Source organism: Rhipicephalus sanguineus, chromosome 6, assembly GCF_013339695.2.
Source record: "Rhipicephalus sanguineus isolate Rsan-2018 chromosome 6, BIME_Rsan_1.4, whole genome shotgun sequence".
Taxonomy (NCBI): Eukaryota; Metazoa; Arthropoda; class Arachnida; order Ixodida; family Ixodidae; genus Rhipicephalus; species Rhipicephalus sanguineus.
In genome coordinates, this window is record NC_051181.1 from 88320822 (window position 1) to 88342133 (window position 21312).

At 44.4% G+C, this 21312-nt stretch overlaps 1 protein-coding gene across 2 annotated transcripts in view; it reads right to left on the reverse strand.

Annotated features, from left to right (window-relative positions):
• The window catches only part of LOC119395984 (sodium-dependent multivitamin transporter), a 93820-nt gene that overhangs the window by 34625 nt on the left and 37883 nt on the right, over nucleotides 1–21312 (reverse strand). For both annotated transcript variants that reach the window (XM_049416850.1, XM_049416851.1), the window contains exons 4-5: nucleotides 19576–19643; nucleotides 15996–16153 (exon numbers count right to left, since the gene is read on the reverse strand). In XM_049416850.1, the coding sequence (XP_049272807.1) occupies nucleotides 15996–16153; nucleotides 19576–19643 (226 nt within the window). The remainder of the gene's footprint in view (nucleotides 1–15995; nucleotides 16154–19575; nucleotides 19644–21312) is intronic.

Sequence of the window (21312 nt, forward strand, 5' to 3'; positions counted from 1 at the left end):
CAAATAAAGAAGCCAAAGAGGCAAGATTGTTCAGATAAGTAGGAGAACACGGAAAAGGGCTCATAGTACTAGAAATGAAGCTTAGAATGTGTCCTTGTTTCCACGCCCTGTCTTTTTAGAATGAATACTTACCAACTAGCTCAGCTCTGTTATTCTAAACCTCTAGAAGGCATATTTTTTGTTCTGTTAAGCTCTCTGCTGCTGCTTGGTGCGCTTCGTTAAGAAACTTTGATTAGTGGAGTTTATTGGCGCAAGGGCCAGATGTGGCCAAAGAGCGCCAGAGCGATGATAATGAACTGTGCGTTACGCAGTGTGGATAAAACAGATGTGACGTGGCTGTAAATGGGCCTAAAAACAGTCGCTGTGAGTGCGTAAGATATACATAGAGTAAAATTATGGCAATAACAAATGATGTGTGCTATGGAGACATAAAAATCATTAATAATGATACGAATATCAAATAAAAACTTGGCGTGGAGCACTAGTGCCTCGGCAGAGCCCTTAAAACAAGGGCATGGAGGCATGGGCTCATTGAAAGCTGTTATCACAGCGGCATCTTCTAGACAGAGGATGTGCTATGAACTTGTTGGGCTAAAAACATTCAATACTACATCTTTTAAAAAGCCAAGGACTGATTTTGCAACAAAAACCGGCTCTTCGCCGAGAAACATAATAGGATGTAGAGGAAGATGATAGCGGTATGCTAAAGGAAAATATTTCTTTCTCTCTCTTTCAGCTTCCGGACACTCCAGGAGGACGTGGAGGACGGTCAGCCTCTCGCCTCATCTACCACATGTAGGAGGTTCATCGCCAGTCAGCAGAAAGCTATGGGCACCATATGTGTGCCCTATTCTGAGGCGACAGAATAGGACATCAGTTCCCCGTGTTCTCGTAGTGGAGGGCCAGTAACCTAACTGCGGCTTAATCAAGTGAAGCTTATTATTTATTTCTGTGTCCCACAAGCGTTGCCAGTGGCTTCGCAGTTTCTTACGTAGCAAGGGTTTTAGATCTGTTGCAGGGACAGTAGCGGTAGGGTTAATAGCGCGCAGTATAATTGACGCGGCCATTTGGTCAGCTAACACATTGCCCTCGATGCTTCTATGGCCAGGTGCCCAGCAAATAGTAACATGCTGGTTGGACATATACGCTGTACACAGAACGGAATACAGCTCAATTATTATGATCCTAATGCATTTACGACGCTTAACGAGTCTGTAAATATAATTGATTTTTGTATATTTGATTTCCGTATATGCTTCACAGCCGACAATAGTGCATAACCCTCAGCCGTAAAGATACTTGTTTCCGGGTGCAGTACACCGGATTCCGAGAAGGATGGTCCGACGGCTGCATAAGCAACCCCTGCATGCGACTTAGAAGCGTCGGTGTAAAACTCTACGCATGAATAATCGGACTGGAGTTGTCGGAAATGCATTTTAATATGTGCTTCTGGTGCGTGTTTAGTGATCTCGACAAATGAGGTGCCACAATGTATAAGCTGCCACTGCCACGGCGGTAAAAGTTTCGCTGCAGGCATAGGACAAAGTTCTAGCAGTGGAACATCCATTTCCTCACTTAAGGTTCTCACACGCAAAGAGAACGGCTTTCTCGCTGCGGGTCGATTATGGAAGAGGGTGGCAGCGGTCATATCGTTTATAGTTGAATAAGAAAGATGTTTGATGTTTGCGCATACCTTTATAAAATATGTGAAACTACTATAGGATCGCTGTAGGTGAAGTGACCACTGATTCGACTCTACATAGAGGCTCTGGATCGGACTTGTCCTGAAAGCACCGGTTACAAGTCGGATACCCAGATGGTGAACGGGGTCTAAGATTTTTAATGCACTTGGCGTTGCGGAATGATAAATGATAGAGGCATAATCAAGGCGCGACCAGACAAGACTTTTGTACAACTTCAAGAGGCACTTTCGATCACTACCCCATGTTGTACGTGATAGAAGCTTTAGGACGTTCATCGCTTTCAGACATTTCATTTTTACATATTTAATATGGGGTATAAACGTGAGCTTAGAGTCTAAAGTGGTTCCCAGGAATTTATGCTCGCTGCTCACAGAGAGTTGGTCTCCCTTGATCGCAATACTTGGTAGTGGCATTACCCCTCGTTTGTTGGAGAAAAGTACGCAAGTACTCTTCTGGGTGTTTATTTTAAAGCCATTCTCATCCGCCCATTTAGAGAATTTATTCATTCCAAGCTGCACTTGTCATTCGCAGATAGACATATTGCATGATTTGAAACTCTGCACATCATCAGCATACACGGAATAAAACATCGCGCTTGGAAATACTGACTGCAGAGAGTTCATTTTTAAAAGAAAGAGTGTGCAACTAAGCACGCCCCCTTGCGGAACACCAGCCTCTTGGATGAATGATCTAGAGAGAGCACTTCCCACTTTTACGCAAAAGGTTCGGTTAGACAGATAACTTTCAATTGTGTTTAACATGTTCCCATGGATGCCCATGGCGGCAAGGTCGCGTAGAATCCCGAATCGCCATGTGGTATCGTACGCTTTCTCTAAGTCTAGGAATACCGAAAGTACAAACTGCCTCTGAATAAATGCATCTCTAGTGTATTTCTCTATGCGAACAAGGTGGTCTATTGTCGACCTCCCCTCTCTGAAACCACACTGAAGGGGGTCTAGTATACTGTTATTTTCTAGAAAGTGGATTAAGCGCCAGTTTAACATTTTCTCATATAGTTTGCATAGACAGCTTGTTAAGGCTGTTGGGCTGTAGCTGGCGGCTAAGGACGGGTCTTTGCCTTGTTTAAGTACCGGGATGACTATCACTTCTTTCCATAACAATGGAATATACCCAGCTGCCCACATGGTATTGTAGAGAGTTAGGAGTGTTTTTAGTGCTTCGGGGTGAAGATACTTGATCATTTCGTACATTATGCGATCGCCACCTGGCGCCGAGTTGTTGCAGCGCGCAAGAGATGCCTTAAGTTCAGCTAATGTAAATGGGCAGTTGTAAGCCTCACTGGATGAACGTTTACATTTAAGGGGCTGCCGCTCTTCGCGTTCTTTGAATCTTAAGAACGTTTCTGTATAGTGTGATGCACTTGAGACATATTGTTCGCCTAGGCAGTCCGCCTGCTCCTCCAGGCTCTCACCTCGGCTACTTATCAAGGGTAGGGGATGTGACTCCCGACCCATTAACTTATTTACCCTGTTCCAAACCTTCGTTTCGTCGGTGTAAGAATTTATACCGGAGATGTACCTATTCCAACTTTCTTTCTTTGCAAGACGACGCGTTCTTCTGGCTTGTGACTTAACCTCTTTGAAATTGACGAGGTTTTCAGCCGTTGGGTAATTTTGAAGTAATCTCCAAGCTTTATTTTGACTATTGCGCGCTTTCCGACAATCGTCGTTCCACCATGGGATGCGACGCTTATTAGTCATTCCGTTAGTTTGCTTAATACATTTCACTGCAGCGTCAATAATCAAACCCGTTAGGTATGCCACAGCATCGTCTATATTAAAATCAGCAATGTGATCTCCGTCTAAAAATGTGTTTTCTCGGAACAGTTCCCAGTTGGCAGACTCGGTGTTCCAACGAGGAAAGTCAGGCGAGCATGTATCTTCTTTTGTTAACTTCAACATAATCGGGAAGTGGTCACTCCCAAAGGGGTTCTTGAGAACGGACCATTCCAGGTATGGAATTAGTGTACTCGAGACAATACTTAGGTCTATAGAAGAGTATGTATTGTGTGTAGTGCTATAATACGTTGGTTCGTTTCTGTTAAGTAAACATGCGCCTGACGAAAACAGAAAGTGTTCTATTAGGCGTCCTCGCGCATCCAAACGGGAGTCGCCCCATAGGGGATTATGTGCGTTTAGATCACCAACGACTATATATGGCGGAGGAAGTTCATCAATGAAGCTTTGAAATTGTGTCTTGGAAAGTTGATAGCACGGAGGAATGTAAATAGAAGTAATTGTTAGTAGCTTACCGAACAGCACTGCTCGGACAGCAACTGCCTCAAGAAAAGTTCGGAGGCTTAATTGCTTACAGGCAACACCTTTATCAACTATTATAGCGACACCGCCCGACGAGGCGGCAGCGTCGTCACGGTCTTTGCGGAAGATGGCATTTTGCTTTAGAAAATTTGTTTGTGTGGACTTGAGATGTGTTTCTTGAACACACAGCACCTTTGGGGTATGTTTATTAAGAAGTTCTCTAATATCATCAAGATTATGGAGAAGTCCTCTCACATTCCACTGTAAGATCTGTGTGTCCATTTTAGATGTGTTTTGTGCTGTGTGCTCAAGGATGGAAAATTAGCTCACGGACTCTTTCCAGGGGCCGTAACACGAGATTTTTCTTTTTTGGATCGGTCGACGGAGTCGCGCCGATCCTTAGGCGCTGGCTGCGCCCTCACGCTCGGTGTTGTGTCCATTGCCCCTTGCGAGGCGCTGGATACGCGCTCTTGCGAGCGCTGCGTTTGTTTTGAGGGCCTCGCCTGAAAAGAGACCTTCGCGCCCCCCAGCCCGGAGGTTGGTGGGTCCTTCTTGGATGGCGGAGCAGCACTGGCTGCAACCGCCGAGGGGGCGGGTGGCGTCACCGCCGGCTCACTACGCGTGTGCCAGACAGCCGCCGGAGGCCGTCGTGGCGCTGCCCCCTGACGCGCCACTTCGGCAAAGCTGGTTTCTGGTAGGTAGGACACCTGCCTTCGCGCCTCCTTAAATGAAATGTTTTGTTTTACTTTATTTATGACAATTTTCTTTTTTCCAGCATGGGCATGACCGTGAGTAGGCGGCATGCTCCCCCTTACAGTTCGCACAGTGACGAGAGTTTTCACAGGCATCATGTGTGTTGTCTTCAGCACTGCATTTCGCGCAAGTTAGGCGGCCTCGGCAGTTCTGTGAACTGTGGCCGAACCGCTGGCATTTGAAACATCGGAGAGGGTTTGGTATATATGGCCTCACTCGAAGCCTGATGTACCCAGCCTCGATGGAGTCGGGCAGTACACTTGAACTGAAAGTAAGTATCAGGTGCCTAGTCTGGACTTCTTTGCCATCACGCCTTATCCTAATTCGTTTCACGTTGATGACATTCTCCTCGCTGAAACCCTCCAGGAGTTTAGCCTCCGTCAGCGCTAACAAGTCATCATCTGAAACAACGCCACGGGTTGTATTTATGGCTCGGTGTGGGGTTACTATTAATTTGGTATCTCCAAATTTCACTAGATTAGGCAGTCTCCCACATTGTTTCTGGTCGCGGAGCTCCAAGAGGAGGTCACCACTTGCCGTCCTCGATGCTTTATATCCTGGGCCAAAGATTTCCGTCAAAGACTTCGAAACTAGGAACGGTGAAAGTGTTCGCACTGGTTTGCCGGGTGTGTCAGCGTGGATAACGTGGAATCGGGGGAAAGATACTCTCTGGTGACCAAAAAACTGGAAGACTTCGTCGGTGCGCCCTCTTTTCTGAGGGCGATCAGGGAGTGGGGGGAAGGAACTAGCCATATCTAAACGTTTATTTTCGGCAGCAGCGCCAGCCACCCACCATGGAGTCCTACAAGGGGACGCTGCAGGGTCTGTAAGCACAGGCCCTGCAGGCGCCAGCTGTACGCCACCACTATAACCGAATATGGTGTATCCAAGGTAGGATAGCCACACAGGGTTAACCCTTGCCGCCAGGAAACACGGAAGTCAGTGGAAGAGAGTAGAGGACAGGAAAGATTTAAAGAAAGAGAAAAGACGAAGATGTGAGGGGAGAGGCAGGAAAAGGCGACTACCGATTCCCCCTGGGCGGATCAATCCGGGGGTGCCGTCTACGTGAAGCCGGGACCAAAGGGGTGTGTTGCCGCCGCTGGGGGACCTTAAAGGTCCAATCACCCAGCATTGGCTCAACCCCCAGGATCCCCTTTTCCCCGGACACAGCAAAGCCACGCACGGCGAGGCGTGGGAGGGGGTCGAAACCCCCCCCCCCCCCCCTAGCTCGGGTCCGTGGTGTCGCTACAGTTAAGAAACTTTATTGAAGTATATGTATGCTAGGTATTATGAGTGATATATGTCCATCATGCGAAGGCAAGATTCATGAATCGGAGTCATGGCTACTATGTTCTGAATGCAAATGTAGTTATCATATTGGCTCGTGTTCGGCAGTTACTGACCATGCTTACGAAAAGAAATCCGCGGCCGCTAAAAAATCTTGGACATGCGTAACGTGCAAAGCGTCGACACGTGGAACCCATTGCGCAGAAGAGCAGAATGGGGCAATGGAAAAGAAGTTCACCTCAGAGCTTGCGGAAATTCATCGCAAGCTTACTGAACTATTGGAGATCAAAGCAAGGGTCGACGCTTTGTCGGGAATAAAAATAACTGTCGATAGTATTGAGGAATGGATGAAAGTTATGTCCAGTAAGTACGATGAAGTTCTTGCGCAGATGGCATAACAATCGGCAGACATCTCAGATCTCAGAAAGCGGGTTGTGAGGCTTGAAGCACAAGATAAAGAAAAAGAAGTGGAAAAATTTCAGCGTGAGCTGAACGAATTAGACCAGTACAGCAGACGTCTAAACCTTGAGGTGAATGGCCTAACCTATCACGAAAATGAAAACCTTCTGGCAAAGCTCAACCAACTCGCAACTGATCTAAAGCTTCCACAGCTTTCTGAGTCTGATATTGAAGCTGCCCACAGACTACCGTCGAGAAACTAAAGGAATGGAGACAGGCCCAGTACTGTGATGGTGCGATTTTCATCTCGCCAAACTAAAGAAAAATGGCTTTCAAAAAAAAGGAGAACTGAAGAAAGCAAAGTCAGCAATATTCTTCAGTGATAACCTCACGGCATACAATAAGCTCTTTTGGCAAGTGAAAACCAGGGCTTTTGAAAACAATTACAATTTTGCATGGCACAAGAACGGCAATCTTTTTGTGCGCCGCGGCCCGAGTGAGAGGGTGATTAGAATTGCAACTGAGCGAGACCTTGAAAAAATACGATAAAATGAAACATAGCTGATCTACTTTTCTTCGAAAACATGGCAACAAACTACTATAACGCTAAGACCTTCCAAAAAGTTGCTTCACGGCGCAAAAAACAGTTATCGCTGATTCACCTGAATGCGCAAAGCCTTCAAAATAAAAAAGAATCTGTCGACTTCCTTTTGAACAACTTGAATCACCCGTTTGACTTCTTAGCTTTCACTGAAACGTGGTGTACTGATAACCTTAATACCATACCGTTTACGAACTACAGTTGCGCGTCAATCTGTAGACAAAATAAAAGGGGTGGTGGTGTATCGATTTATGTACGTACATGAGAACTTGAAATACATTATTGTCAAAGAGTACACTGTAATATCGCCGCATTTTGAATCTGTTATGATAAAGTGTCAAATCCTTTTAGTAGGTGCTATATACAGGCCCCCTTCAGGAACTATGTCCAATTTCCTGGATTTCATAGATGAAATGCTTGAGTACTGTGAACAGAATGGCGCACGCGTAATTATTACAGGAGATTTCAACATAGATATGCTGTCTTCAAGCAGCAACAAACAAAAGTTCCTTGACCGAATGCTTTCTTTTGGTTACGAAAACACAATTCATATAGCTACCAGGATGACGTAATTTACTGAAACTGCATTGGACTTATGCTTCACGAACTGTAAAAATGAGATCTGCACAGGTGTTCTGACACCTGGAGTGAGCGATCACCTGCCTATTTTCGCATTTCTTACCTGGGCAGTAAAGAAACGAAGTCCAGTAAACCCTATCCACTATCAGAAAATTAACCAAGAGAGCGTTGAGGTTTTCCGGAAAGTTGTTGCAGAAACGAACTGGAATTGTATTTTCGATAACACTGACCCTGTGATCGCCTACGATATACTTAGAGCGAAATTAACAGAGCTTTATGATCTAGCCTTTCCGATTGCTACATATAAAAAAACCAAGAAGGCAAGAAAACCATGGATTCATGCTACACTTCTAAAAAGGATGAAAGAAAGAGATAAGTTATTCACTGAATTTATAAAAACTAAACGCTTAGAGTACTTAACTGATTTCAAGCAGGTCAGAAATAAGCTAACGTCCGATATTAAAAAGGCGCGAATTAGTTACTACGAAAATAAGTTCGCAAATATACTCGGTGATAAAAAAGCCATTTGGAACACTGTCAACGATCTTTTGCAAAGCAAAAATACTAAGAACATTTCTGAACTTAAAATAGAGGGCAGATCTTGTTCCGGTACTGTACTTGCCAATATGTTCAATGAGCATTTTTTGAGATCAGGAGCTTCCGATACCTCAAGTGGTGCCGCCCAGTCTTACAAATCCTATACTACAGCATGCATCCCAGAATCCATTTCTTTACTCCCACGGATGAATCGGAAGTAGCCTTACTGAAAAAAATTGAAATAATAGCTCTGCTGTTGGTTTTGACGATATAAAAGCTGAACCTTTAAAATCTGTTTCAGAGCATATTAGCGCATCCTTTGCCCATATCTGCAACCTTATCCTGAGCACTAGAACGTTCCCGGACAAACTAAATGTAGCTAAAGCATCTGTCATTCACAAAGGTGGCGATGAAAATGACATGAGTAATTATAGGCCGATTTCTGTTTTGCCCATTTTCTCAAAAATTGTAGAACGTGTCATATATATACGAATTGCCAATTATTGTTGCTCAAAAAAGTTATAACACCAGTATGGGCTTCAGAAGAACAAGTCTACTGAAAAAGCCCTATTATCCATTAAAGATAAAATAATTCACAACTTTGAGCAAAACCTACACACAATAGGAATATTTCTTGATTTTAAGAAAGCGTTTGATTCTATTAAGCATGAAATTCTTCTACAAAAACTTAATGAATTCGGTATAAGAGGCTCGTCTCTTAATTTAATAAGAAGTTACCTTTCTAATCGATGTCAATATACAGATATGAAGCACTCAAAGTCTCAAATGGGCAAGATAAACTACGGCGTCCCACAGGGCTCCATACTTGGACCGCTCCTGTTTCTCTTCTATAATTAATGATATCGTAAATGTACCTCTAACACCAGACATTGTATTGTACGCAGACGACACTAATGTATTTTTTTCCGGTGAAGATATGTCTAACCTCGAAAAACAAGCAAACTTGTGGCTTGACAATGTGTCTCTATGGTTGCAAACAAATCAGTTAGAATTAAACATTAAGAAAACAAAGTACATTATTTTTCACCCGAGAAACCGTTCTATTTTCCGTAATACGCAGCTCCAATTTAGAGGAGTTTTGATTGAGCGTGTTCACTCAAAAGTTCCTAGGCGTCATTTTTCACGAAGCGCTGAATTGGTCCAATCACATAGACAGACTTCGTACCCAGGTATCCCGGTCCATTGGTGTAATTGGAAAAATAAGGTGCTTACTACCTCTCTGGGTGACAAAGCAGCTTTACTACACTCTGGTTTATTCGGGCATACATTACTGAGTGTTAATCTGGGGCTCTACAACAAAAACGAATAAAATCGGTCTTGACAAAGTGCAAAAAAGAATGCTACGTATCATTGAAAATGTTCGCCGTCGAACGCCTTCTGCTCCACTTTTTCATAAGCATGCAATCCTAAAATTTGAAAACATATTTTATAAAAAGCTCGCGGCAGTCATCTATGATCAAATAAAAACGAACGCAGATCAATTTAAGGATGCTTACTCCCGGAAACTACAAACGTATCGCTTTAGAAAAACCACCTATTACAGTGAGAGGATTAGGACGAACTACGGCAGGCAAAAGTTAGCACACCTCATTCCTTCATTTCTAAATTCAAACAGTATGGTTATCAGCATAGTGAACGAAAGTCGTTCAACAATGGTTTTTAAAATAAAGATACACGCTTATCTACTCTCTCTTCAAACATGATATGTCTGTTTTGTTCTTCTTTGTAAGATTGCGCATCTCGTGTGCAGTCTAGGAAATGTAATGCACCTTAAATTTGTACAAGCCAGCCACGGTCCTGTTCACTTCGCGACCTGTCACTTGATAACTGTTCAAAAGTGCGACTGTATTATTGAAGGGTTTTCCTGTGTATACATGGGCGTTCCCTTCGAGCGTCCTCTTTGTGCTTCAGCGGCGCACTGCAAATTTCTAGCTGCTTGTCGTTCTTCGTGTGACATTCCACTTTCTTGCTATCGCAATCATTGTTTCGCCTCTGCGCCGAAACTGTTACTTTCTTTCTCTTTTTTTTTCCTAGAGCGAACAAGCGGCGCAAAGCGCTCGTCTTCCTCATCTTTAGAATGTTTGAAGTTTGAAGTTTATTCATCATTGAAGCATACATCTTTTTCGAGTGGTTTAATGGGAAGGGGTGGTTCACGTGTGTCTTTAAATACATGCATGGCAAGTCAGGACTTACAAATGAGTGAAGCGGTTCTCTTTTTATTGTTATTGCGACAGCAATAATAGGACACTTTCGGATGATTGTTGCCCTCAGTGTTGTGGTCGCCGTCGCTGTCATGTCCCGTATATGTATGTGCGTGTATGTATATATATATATATATATATATATATATATATATATATATATATATATATATATATATAAAGAAGGCAACAAGCAGAAAATTCCGAACCAGTGACCCCTCGATCCGCAACGCGCCGCGTTAGACAACTCTACCACGCCATCTGGCCCAGGCAAGTACTCTTCTACCTAATGTGACAGCCTCATGTCTTTCATGGTCTTTGAGGCGACGGACTGACAAGCCTTCTTCAATATATGTGTTAGTTGCATGCGCAATAGAGAGTGCTCACTTTAAATTAAGGGAGTAGGATTTATTTAGGTAACGTAATATTTTCAATTCATTGAGTAATGTGAGGCAGCTGTGTTAGCGGAAATAAATCAAATATAAAAAAATAAATGACGTGACCAAACTTGGCTTACCAGACCAAAATGAAGTAGAGGAAATGCTTGCAACCATCACAACTGTTTTTCGACTTTGCTTTATGGGTCAACTAAAGCCGATAAAGAAAACTCTCATTAGTGCGTGCCATAATCTCATGTAAGCATTCGAAATGGCTGGAAATGAACTTTGCTTAAGCCAACGTTTCGACGTGGCAACTCGCCTTAATCCAGGCAGAAGACATTTTGAAACACGCCTATTGGTCTCTTGAAGGATCTTTATTTGTGTACGTCCTCCGTACAGGTAATTCTTAAGCTACGGTAGGGAAAAGTATGACTCGTAGAGACCGGAGTTTAGGCAAATGCCTATTTTGTTCCTTGCATTCCTATCGTGCCACTTTGATATATGAGCATGAATTAGAGGTTAAGAAGGGTTTTTATAGTGTTTTTAGAGTGCCTATAAATCCCTATTTTTGGGGTTCGTGCCTAAATCACTATAAGTGCCTATAAATGCCTATTTTCAAAAACGGCGCTTATACGAGATCTATTTAAGCTCAAATTTCGCTTTCGAGTGCAGTTTGAAACCTTTATTCATGTTACCGGGCAATATTGACCTTTTAAAACTATGAGTTTTAACCTAGCCCTCTAATTCAACCAACTGCCGGAAAAACAACCGCTAGCAGCAGTGAACCGGAATGGTAGCCCGTCCTAACGTCTGCAGGGGAATGGGGAGAGGGCAATAAAGATGGGAATCAGAAAAAAGAGGAGAGCGCCATCTATTGTCTAGGACACGGCCGGTGGCTTGTACAGCCGGTTGTCCAGTCCAGTGTCCCCAAGGAAGTCAAGAACAGCCTTGAAGACCTGGGTGCGGCTGTGGGCAGGGAACAGGAGGTCCCTCTGTGCAGCCGCGAGAAGGTGGAGAACGAATGCGGAACCGTGCAATGCCGTCAGGGGAAAGCAGGGTTTAGATAAAGATAAATGAAGATGGGATGCGCACGCGGCTTTTGTTTTCTTTGTAATTTACTTCTGAAAAAGCCGCTCACGAGGTCACATAAATTGTAGTTAGACACTGGGAGTTGTTGCGTGCCCAATGAAGAGCGTTTTGTCACAAGAATGTTTCAAATTAGTTCATTATGAGCCGAGAAACCGTGATGCGAGAAGGCGATCTTTAAACCGTTGCCACTAGCCCCGTGTAGCCTTTGCAAGCAAGCACTTCCCTGCCGTCTTCAGTATCGGAGCCGTAGGATCACATGACGCAGACACATCAACATGTCATGCGCACGCAAGGTGAAGTGCGCATGACGTGCCAGGGCCAGCTGGTGAACGCGATTGCTGTTTTGTTGTTTCTGCGTTCCTTTCTGTAGGATGGACCCCTCGGTGCGCGCACGTTTGGAGAGGCTGGCTTGGGTCATGTATTGTTACTGCGATACACCGCGTCGCACAGCTAGAACTGTTGTAAGGGACGATGCACCAAAAAGGCACCAAGCGTTGTCGGGGCTGGCATCGGCACAACGCGGGAATGGCGAGAACACGAACACATGCGTCGCACGAACGCAGGCAGATTAGTCTGGCATCTCGCTGCGATTAGAAGTAAAAAAGAGAAAGAAAAAAATTGGCGAAGGTTGCACTAAGGCGCGCAAAGCTCGAAACAGCGAAACTGGACGATTCTGAAGACTCATCTGGTCGCTTCGGTTGTTTCTAGGCCTTAGCTAGGTGATGCAGGTTATTTATACGCTGATGCTCAGCGTAGAGAGGTTCGAGTTAAACCAGACAGTCACAGACACGAAACGGATGTCCAAACTCCCGAGAGAAAACCTCGCGCTGAAACGAAGCGTTCACACCTCATGGATCTACGGGCACGTCGTCGTTGACGTAGGCCTTCCATCGCTTCAGGATCTTCTCGCAGCCGCCGTTGCCCTTCCCGTTCCCTAGTATTCTCTTGTTGTACGTACTCGGGCTCTTCGGCTCGCCGCCATCGCTTGTCAGCCATTTGTTGGGCTAAATGTTGCCTTCTTCATCTTTAGTTGACCAGTGGTGAGTAGTGGGACTTTCCCAATTTCTGTGGCACATACCCGTCTACGACGATGATAGTTCTCTGATAGGCCATGGCACATATCCGTTTTCTTGTAGGCCGCACACATTACGGCTAGCCTTAACAGTTTCGCTGTTAAAACGCGTGCAAATTCCGTTTCTGTGTTTTATTATTTCTCTCATCTTTCGGTTATTCATTCAAGCAACAGATTAAACAAATTACACGTGTCGTCTTGAATACTTCTCGCAGCATCATGTGCTATTGTTGGCGACGTCAGAGACTCAGACCATCAATGTCTACGTAGGTAAGTGAGTAAGAGCACAGGACCACTCATTGTTGAACGACAGCGCTTCCTGCACGACACAGGACCACTCATTGTTGTACGTCAGACCTTCGATCTTGGGGCGCACCCCTACGAGAAGAAGGGCAACGGCGTTCAGTTTTTAATTTCACATCTTTCCGCGGCGTGTAGCGTTGTAAACCTCGGCAGACGTGATCGTGAGCGCCCAGTGCATGAATTACTTGTCAGCTCGAAATGCTCAAACAGGGTGAGGGGCCCTTTGGGGTGTTCACCAGCAGGGGAGAAATTGACCCTACGCGCCCCAGCCATTACGAGGCATCCCTCCCTTCTGGTCTCTTATCAGACTGGGTATCTGCTCCTGTGCTGCCCTTCTCAGCCACGCCGAAAGGTAAGAGACCCAGGAGTGCGTTGATTCGGCGGTGGGCACTTGACTCACCATGCTAGGCAATAAAAGGAGAGACCGTGTTCTGCGAGCCGTGCGGGTAAAGGGACAATTGCATGGCCATGCTGAACCGTTGGCGCCTTTGTGCCATCATAAACAACAACATTTATGGCTTTCCTGTCGTACATACAGGTCGGGCACATCTTTGTTTGAAATTATATGAGTTTATGTAAAAATTTATTGTACTTATATTTACGATTTTGGAGGCCTAAAACGGTGTTTTACCTGCCTATTTTTGTTGCCTAAAACGCACTTTTTAGTGCCTAAAAATCCGGCCTCTAATCATGAGCACTGCTTCACGCGGTTGATTTGTAAAATAAACCTTAATCTGTTTAGGATTAAATCTGATAAATATCAATAGGTAATACTTGTGTGTATGTCGTAAGTCCGTGTCCGTATTTTCGGATAAAACCGAAAAAAACCGATAAACTCTCCCCGGTAAAATTTTTGACAATTCGGATTTATCCGATGAACTCCGATTTTAACGGCCACTCTGACCCTGTTTCGTTTTTTATCGAAATGGTATATTTATGAAAGGGCTTTACCGAAAGGGCACGAGAATGAGCGCTCAACGACTGACGCAGACCTTCGTGGATACTACGCTGCTCTACCTGGAAAGTTGATACAGACGTTGAGAAGAACCTTTGCAATGCACTTCGTTACACCAGTGAATCGTTTTGGTACAATGTTTAAATTATGAATTCAAATGTGAAACAAGAGCTAGCCAACGCGTTCGGAACGTATGCGCCGATTTTAAGCAAATGTTTCCTGAAACTGACAATATGAGCCAGCTCAGGAGTTATTTTTTCGAACTATCAGAGCTATGAAATCTGTAACATTGTTGAACACCTGTCGTTTTGGAGACTTCACACTGTCCAGTGGGCAGTGCTTCCTCGCTGCGCGCTGAGTCCTCTGGCTCTCTCGGTTTCTAGAGCATGCGTTGAAATGTCATTTTCAGAGCGGAAAATCATCATTTGAAAGGGGCGCGCTTCCATCAGTGACAGGAACCTCGTAAACTATGCTTGCGTCTATCACAACAAACTGTAGGGCTGTAATAGGCACAAACATAGGTGTTTTGTACTCAATTTGCGCTTGCGTGTATGTGTGTTTTTGGGTTCAAATGTTTTTGACAAATAATACGTACGCTTCGTGTGTTCTGGTGCTCGCGTGTTCAGATATTGTTTCATCTATTTTGGAGTATTGAGAACTATGCAAATAAACTCGGAATTTCGGGGAATTGGAGATTTACGAGAAATAAACTCGGATAAACGACCGAATTTCCGCCAACTAAATGAACTGCGAAAAACACCCTCCGAATTTCGGGAAAAATAAACTTCGAAAACACGACGCCCTAGTCATAGGTCATAGCTTCCCCATTTCGCTGTGCTCCTTTGTTAGCTATTCTGGTCTACACTGCAGTTAGGAAGTGTCGTACAGTTTCTTATGTATTTAAGTATCATAGAGAAGTCCAAAGTTCGGTGAAACGCCGCCTGACAAGGAAGGACGCACGCGAAAATATGAAAAATAATATTAAAGAAAAGTGAGTCACTCTATTTTAAACATTTCGTTTAAAATTGAATATTCTGTCTCTGCAAGCTTGAATACTTTTACAGGGCCATTATTGTATGGCAATCAACAAAAGTCGTGCAATGTAGTGACCGTTCAAAATGTTCAAACAAGCAAATGTAGAGCTTTAAACATTGCGCGTTAATGCAAACCTGCTCTAAGGATGTGTTTCGCGAAGTCTGTTTCTATTTGCAAACAATCGGGAGTTTGCAGTAACCGAGGTGCCAAGCATACTGCACTTTTTCTTATATGCGGACCTTTTCTTATACGATATTCCATTTCGCGCCCAAATCCCGCCCACACTGAGATACGAAGAAACACATAGACAGGACGGGCGCTCCTCCTGTCCATGTGTTTCTTCGTATCTCAGTGTGGTCGTCATTTTGGCGCGAAATTGAATATTGCATTCACACATGCACCAACTAGCCCAACAGCGAGTACTAGTGGTACTTTTCTTATAGTTTGTCATACCTTTTCTTACATCCTGGACTTATGTGCCCGATACACCAGGTACATGTGGGTGCTGACAGTGTTTGACAGTTGCAATAAGCTTATCCCGCAATAAATGCTTAATAATGTGTATATTGCGCTATTGTAGCAGTTAAGTTAAGCTTTGTTCGTAATAGGTGGCACGTAGTGTGCACCTATTAGTGTCCCAGGTAAATGTATTCTTATTGTTTTTGTATAACTTATATTAAACACCTCTGACTCGATATCATACGGGGCTGGAAGGTTACCATAAATAAGTACGAACTTACACAAGAAGTCACAACATGTTTCAAGCAGCTTAAAAACATTTGCGTCAGATGATTTCCTTACTTGCCAATATACCTTGCGACGTCCGTCCCGGTTATTGGTTGAATTGTTGACTTTGGCGCAGAAGCATCGATGAAGATCTTCGATACCACTGCCATCGGGGCAAGCAATGTAATCATAAACTGCATGCAGTCTGTCCACACCACTCCTCTAAGTCCTCCCTGAGAGAAAATGAAACATCGTGATTGGTCACGCAGGCATGACGAAAGAGAGAAGGGGTGTCAACCTAGCGGGCGTTTTCAAAGAAAGTCAAGGCTCATTTTTTTTTCTTCAACCAGAAACGCTGCACAAAAAGACCTTTCGGAATACCGTGATTACTCGACTGCTGTTAGCTACTGGCACCCCAAGACAAAAACATTTGTTGATCAGGCGTTATCAACAGACACGTGGTGTCGCCCGTGTAAGAAAAAGAATGTGCAGTTTTTGGGCAGAACCTCTGGATTTATCGATAGAAATCGCCCTAGCAACCACGAACGCTAAGGGATTAGCCCAACTATGTTCGTATTTAACATACCATACTGGCCTGTGTAGAAAATCAGGCATATCAGAAGTTCATAGCGAGATTGAGGTTCGAAACGATAAGAAATCGTTCGACAAGGGATATCGTTGGTGCCAACGTTGGGACACGTACACTTGTATTCGTTAGGAATGCATAGTGCTTTCTTTCGCAGCCTGCGTATGCGCACCTTGCTCACACTGCTCCGACCTCAAATGTGAAGGAAGAGGAAGCTTGTTCGTTAAGAAAGTAAAATAAGGAGAAGGGTCGCTATTGCATGCAGAAAGTTTGCCTTGACAATGGGAGGATGGACATTGTACAGCAGGAGAAGAACGCAATAGTGGGTCACAAAAGGGGAATACAAGTGCTTGTCTCTCTCACGGGTTTATGTGGCGTAAAGGCGTGGTCCTGCTAACATGCGAAAAAACATTTGCAGTCTTTTTTCCTGAGCTTTTAGAGCGTATACGTAAGTGATATACAGGGTGTTTTTTTTTAAGATAGTACATGTTTTTGAATAAAAATTCTATGACAGTCACGCTGCAGCCGTTTTTCGCGCACGCACTCTGTATCGAGGCGGAAATAGTTTACCGCTGATCAAATGACACTGACGATACTAATTAACCAAAACTCCTGATTTAACATTTTTAATTACTGACTAGAGTGCAGTTGTTTAATTTTTTTAGCAATTACTAAAGTTGTTCGACATATTTACATTCGAATTTCAAGGGCGAAATCGAAAGCGATCATGGTCGGCGCGCACGAAGCGCGTCTTTTCTGTTACGTAACACAGGAACGACGCGAGACAGGGAAGTGACAAAATTTGAATGCAGGTACGCCGAAACAGAATCTGGTCAGAACACTCGGGAAGCATCCGAAAATACATGCGTAGGCAGCTCATTCTCTGCGTACGATGGGCGGTGCTTATCTCTTTCTTTCTTAAACTATAAAGAGGCGCGAAAAACTTTTTAGCCTGCCTGCAAGCAGAAGCGCCGAAGTGGCTGTCGATGAGTCTTACGCTTCACATACAAAGAAAATGTTTATAGTGCAGTTTTCATGTGCACAGTGAGAATGAAACGGATAAGCACCAAAAACTATATGCAAAAGTAGGGCGATGCGCTGGCACGAGTGAGATGACTTGCAGCTTTTCACGGAAATATACGGCCGCAGAGCGCCTTCATTCAAATTTCGTCACTTTTTTGTCATGGGTAGTACCGGTTCGACCTGTCAGAACGGTCGCGCTTCGTGCGCGCCATTCGCGATCAGTTTCCATATCGCCTATAAAATTTGATAACGAATATCTCGAAGTACGACCACTTTTACGATTTCCAAAAAAATAAGTATGCCATAAATTCTCACGCACTGCAACTCTGTTATATAAACACCTTCCCTCAAGTCAATATTAACAAGTAATTAACGAGGTTTTGTTAATTTCTCGCAACAGTGTCATCTCAGCTGCGGTAAAGTATCTCCCCCTCGATGTGAAGTCCGTGTGCGAAAATGACAAGAGCCGCATGCCACAGAACATTTGCAAAAAAGCATTATTTTCTAAGAAAAAAATTTCAATTTTGGGGGCAACGCCAACTGTGTTTGAAGTTTTGGCTATCCGCAGTTGTTGCAATGTAACATTGGTTGCATACTGCCACAGAAACTGCCAGCGGTAGTGCTACGCACACCACCACTCTGGGCATTGCAGACGTCGCGAACCAAGTGAAACGCCGACAGCCCCATTAGGACAAGCGAAGCCAGCCGCAGTGGACGTGCTAGTCCTGCATGCGCACGAGCTCCGACCGGGGGCCAGCGCGCGTGACGGAGGAAAAAAGCGAGGTTTGAGAGCAGTGGCTCGTAATATCGACACACTCCGCGTTTGCTCTCTTTCGTCGTCGTTCGCGCTATCAGTTACGCCACCGACACCAGCCAACGACGACGCCGCTCAAAACAGAAAGGGGCGCCTAAGAGCTGCGCTCTAAAACACCCTGGATTTGTTGTGCTCAAAGACAGTGGCAATTTAAAGTACGACGTCTTACAGTGCGTTTCATAATGCAACAGTTCCACTTAAGAGAAAGGAAAATGATAGCGGAAAGAATTATATTTACAAAAACAGCATAGCAATCGTTATGACAGCATGAATAACAATTTATCAGGAATGGCGAAAAAGCGCAGGTTATTTCGTATGATTTATACCCAATAAAAGTAATGCTGATGACGGAAAGTCAAACCATAAACCTCACCCGTAAATGAACACACACAGACAACACGTTTATTATCGTAAGTAGTAGTATTCCGCAGTTTAACTTTAACTAAAACCAAGCGATGACGCCCTCCTCATTACGGCCTACATTTGGTCCCCGGATGTGCGGAAGTAAAGGCGGGAGTTCAGCATTTTTCTGGCTGCCATGGTCGTCCAACAATCTGCATAGCCATAACCCTGCACTTTAAATAGTGACCGGACAGGTGCAGCGGGGCTTTTTGCTGATCTAGTTGGTTCATTATTTGAGAAAGATAGGTATGGTGCAAAAAGGACGGGGACGGACACGAACTGAGAAAACATGGGCGCCAACTTCCGACTGTTTATTGCCAGAAACCGCGCCGATTTACACTTGCTGCCGAACAAGGTCATCCCATTAGAGATATAATCACAGGGATGAACTAAGAAATCATCATGAGCCGCTTGTCTAAGACAATCGAGGCATCCTTAGAATAGAACTGCTGTGGCTCGTTTCTTTGCGAGAGAGATCCCAGTGTAGGCTAGAAGAGCGCAGTGGACATTTCATAAGTGAAGTGTAGTGATTGTGACATGAGGGGAAGATAGTTAAAGTGGATGGGAAAACAATGCGTGCGGCGATGGAAACCGAACGCACAGCGTTCCAACTAACTGGAGGCGTGTTGTTTCTTCGCTCACTTTCCTTCATGTCAGAATTTCTACACGTTAAAATAAAACTACAAAAATTCTTGGAATGCTTTCCTTGACTTCAGTATCCCTTCTCTGTATTATAGGTAGTGTCTGACAAGGAAACGGGCCGCACGATTCATTGACATTAATTCGTCAATGTATAATATTGTGTTACGTCAAAAAGTAAATGCACTTACGAGGACTGTGTAAAGCGTTCCCGATAGTCCGATAAATACGTTGCACCACAAAAGCGGCGTCTGGAAAACTGAAGTGAAGAGGAAAACAAATACAGAAGTACCAAGGTGTTAAGTGCTGTCTCTGGTATGATAGAATGAAAAGAAGACACCCGAGTTGAATTCGCACTCACAGAAACATTGCACCACATGAAGGCATGGTTATCAATTACAGGTGACACATCTGCACACTGTCACAAACCGAGTACTAAACAAACGCCACAGTTGAAGTGCACAATCAAGTACTTCATCAGTTATCAAGTTTCTCATTTGTATATCAGGCCAGAGATCTATTAGGTACCATACGTCATCATGGTTGTGGTAATGCACATATGCTTCAGATTTTTCTTGACCCGCTTTATTTTTCTCTACCAAGTATGCTCGTGTAATCTAGTTATGAAACAAGAACCCAGAGCACTCTTTGCTGCAAAATAATCTTGACATTCTCAAACGAAAAGTTTAGTAGTGGACTTCATTGCCAGTATAAAGTTGTTCAGAGAAATTCCTATTTTTAAAAGAACTTCACAACTCGAAAGCGCATATCCATATGCAGTGGTAGGCTAATCGATTACTATTAAGGCGGTGTATCTCTTAAGCTCTATACGCGCAATACTAAAATATCAAAAGTACCAGAATTAGTGATCGGTCGACAGCCCCTAATTTGTTGCAAAGGCCTATTTACAGATACTACAGAGGCACAGGAGACTATGCTTGCTGTGAGGATAGCTTCAGATAGTAAAAATGAGTTCAACCGTCTACAGATAGCATCGCCAAATTATAGTCGCGGCCAGCAGCACAGAGATAGTGTCAAAAAAAAAACGCATTGCACTGCAATGAGCATACGCATGAGACAAACAAACATGAAAACCAACAAGGAGCAGCGGGACATACAATTTATTCGTGGTATGCAGCGATATTTCGAAGTTTTCAAAAAGAAATTTCAGAAGCGCTCTGAGGGTAACAGACGATCGGAGAAAATAAAACCTGGGAAAAAAAGTGCCGACTAGTGCTGCCGCGCTAACAACGAAACCGGCTTTCAACAAATGTTCTCGGGTAGTTATCCCTGCGTAGCCGGGTGATTTATGCTTAATCGACGAGGCAAGTCAAGAGGACTCTGCCGCTACCAGGTTTTCGTCGGTGGAAGGACTTTTCGACGTTTTGCGAGTGTCTGAACTTTCATTCACGCCGCCGCCCAGCTAACCCTACCATGGTAAGCCTACCACGGCGAGGCGACGTGGGTAGGCTTAGGCCTACTTCTGCACATGTGGGGCTTCGAACCCAGCATGGAAGCTGTGGAAGTAGAAGATATTTCTGAAGAAGAGGCATTCGACCCGGGATGGAAGGTGGCATATGGCCGCCGGTGCGGCAAGACCAGGGAGCCTTATTGTTCGGCTCAAGACGGTGGAAGTACACGCGGCAGACGGAGGGACGGCGGCCGCACTGCTGAACCGCGCGATGAGATACGACGCGTCACTCTTGCTTCGAGGCTCCCTCCAGTGCCGAGGGATACTTTTCGCATCGTTGTTCGACCAAGGGATGGCCTGAATGCAAACAAGATCAGTAGAATACGCTTTGAGGAAGCCTTGGCCATTGCGGTGGCCTTGGCTCCTGCCGAAATCGAAGAGGACACGATGTGTCCCAATTGTGTTCAGAACATTTTTGTGGTGTGCACCCCGCACGAGAAAAACGTGGACGCTTACG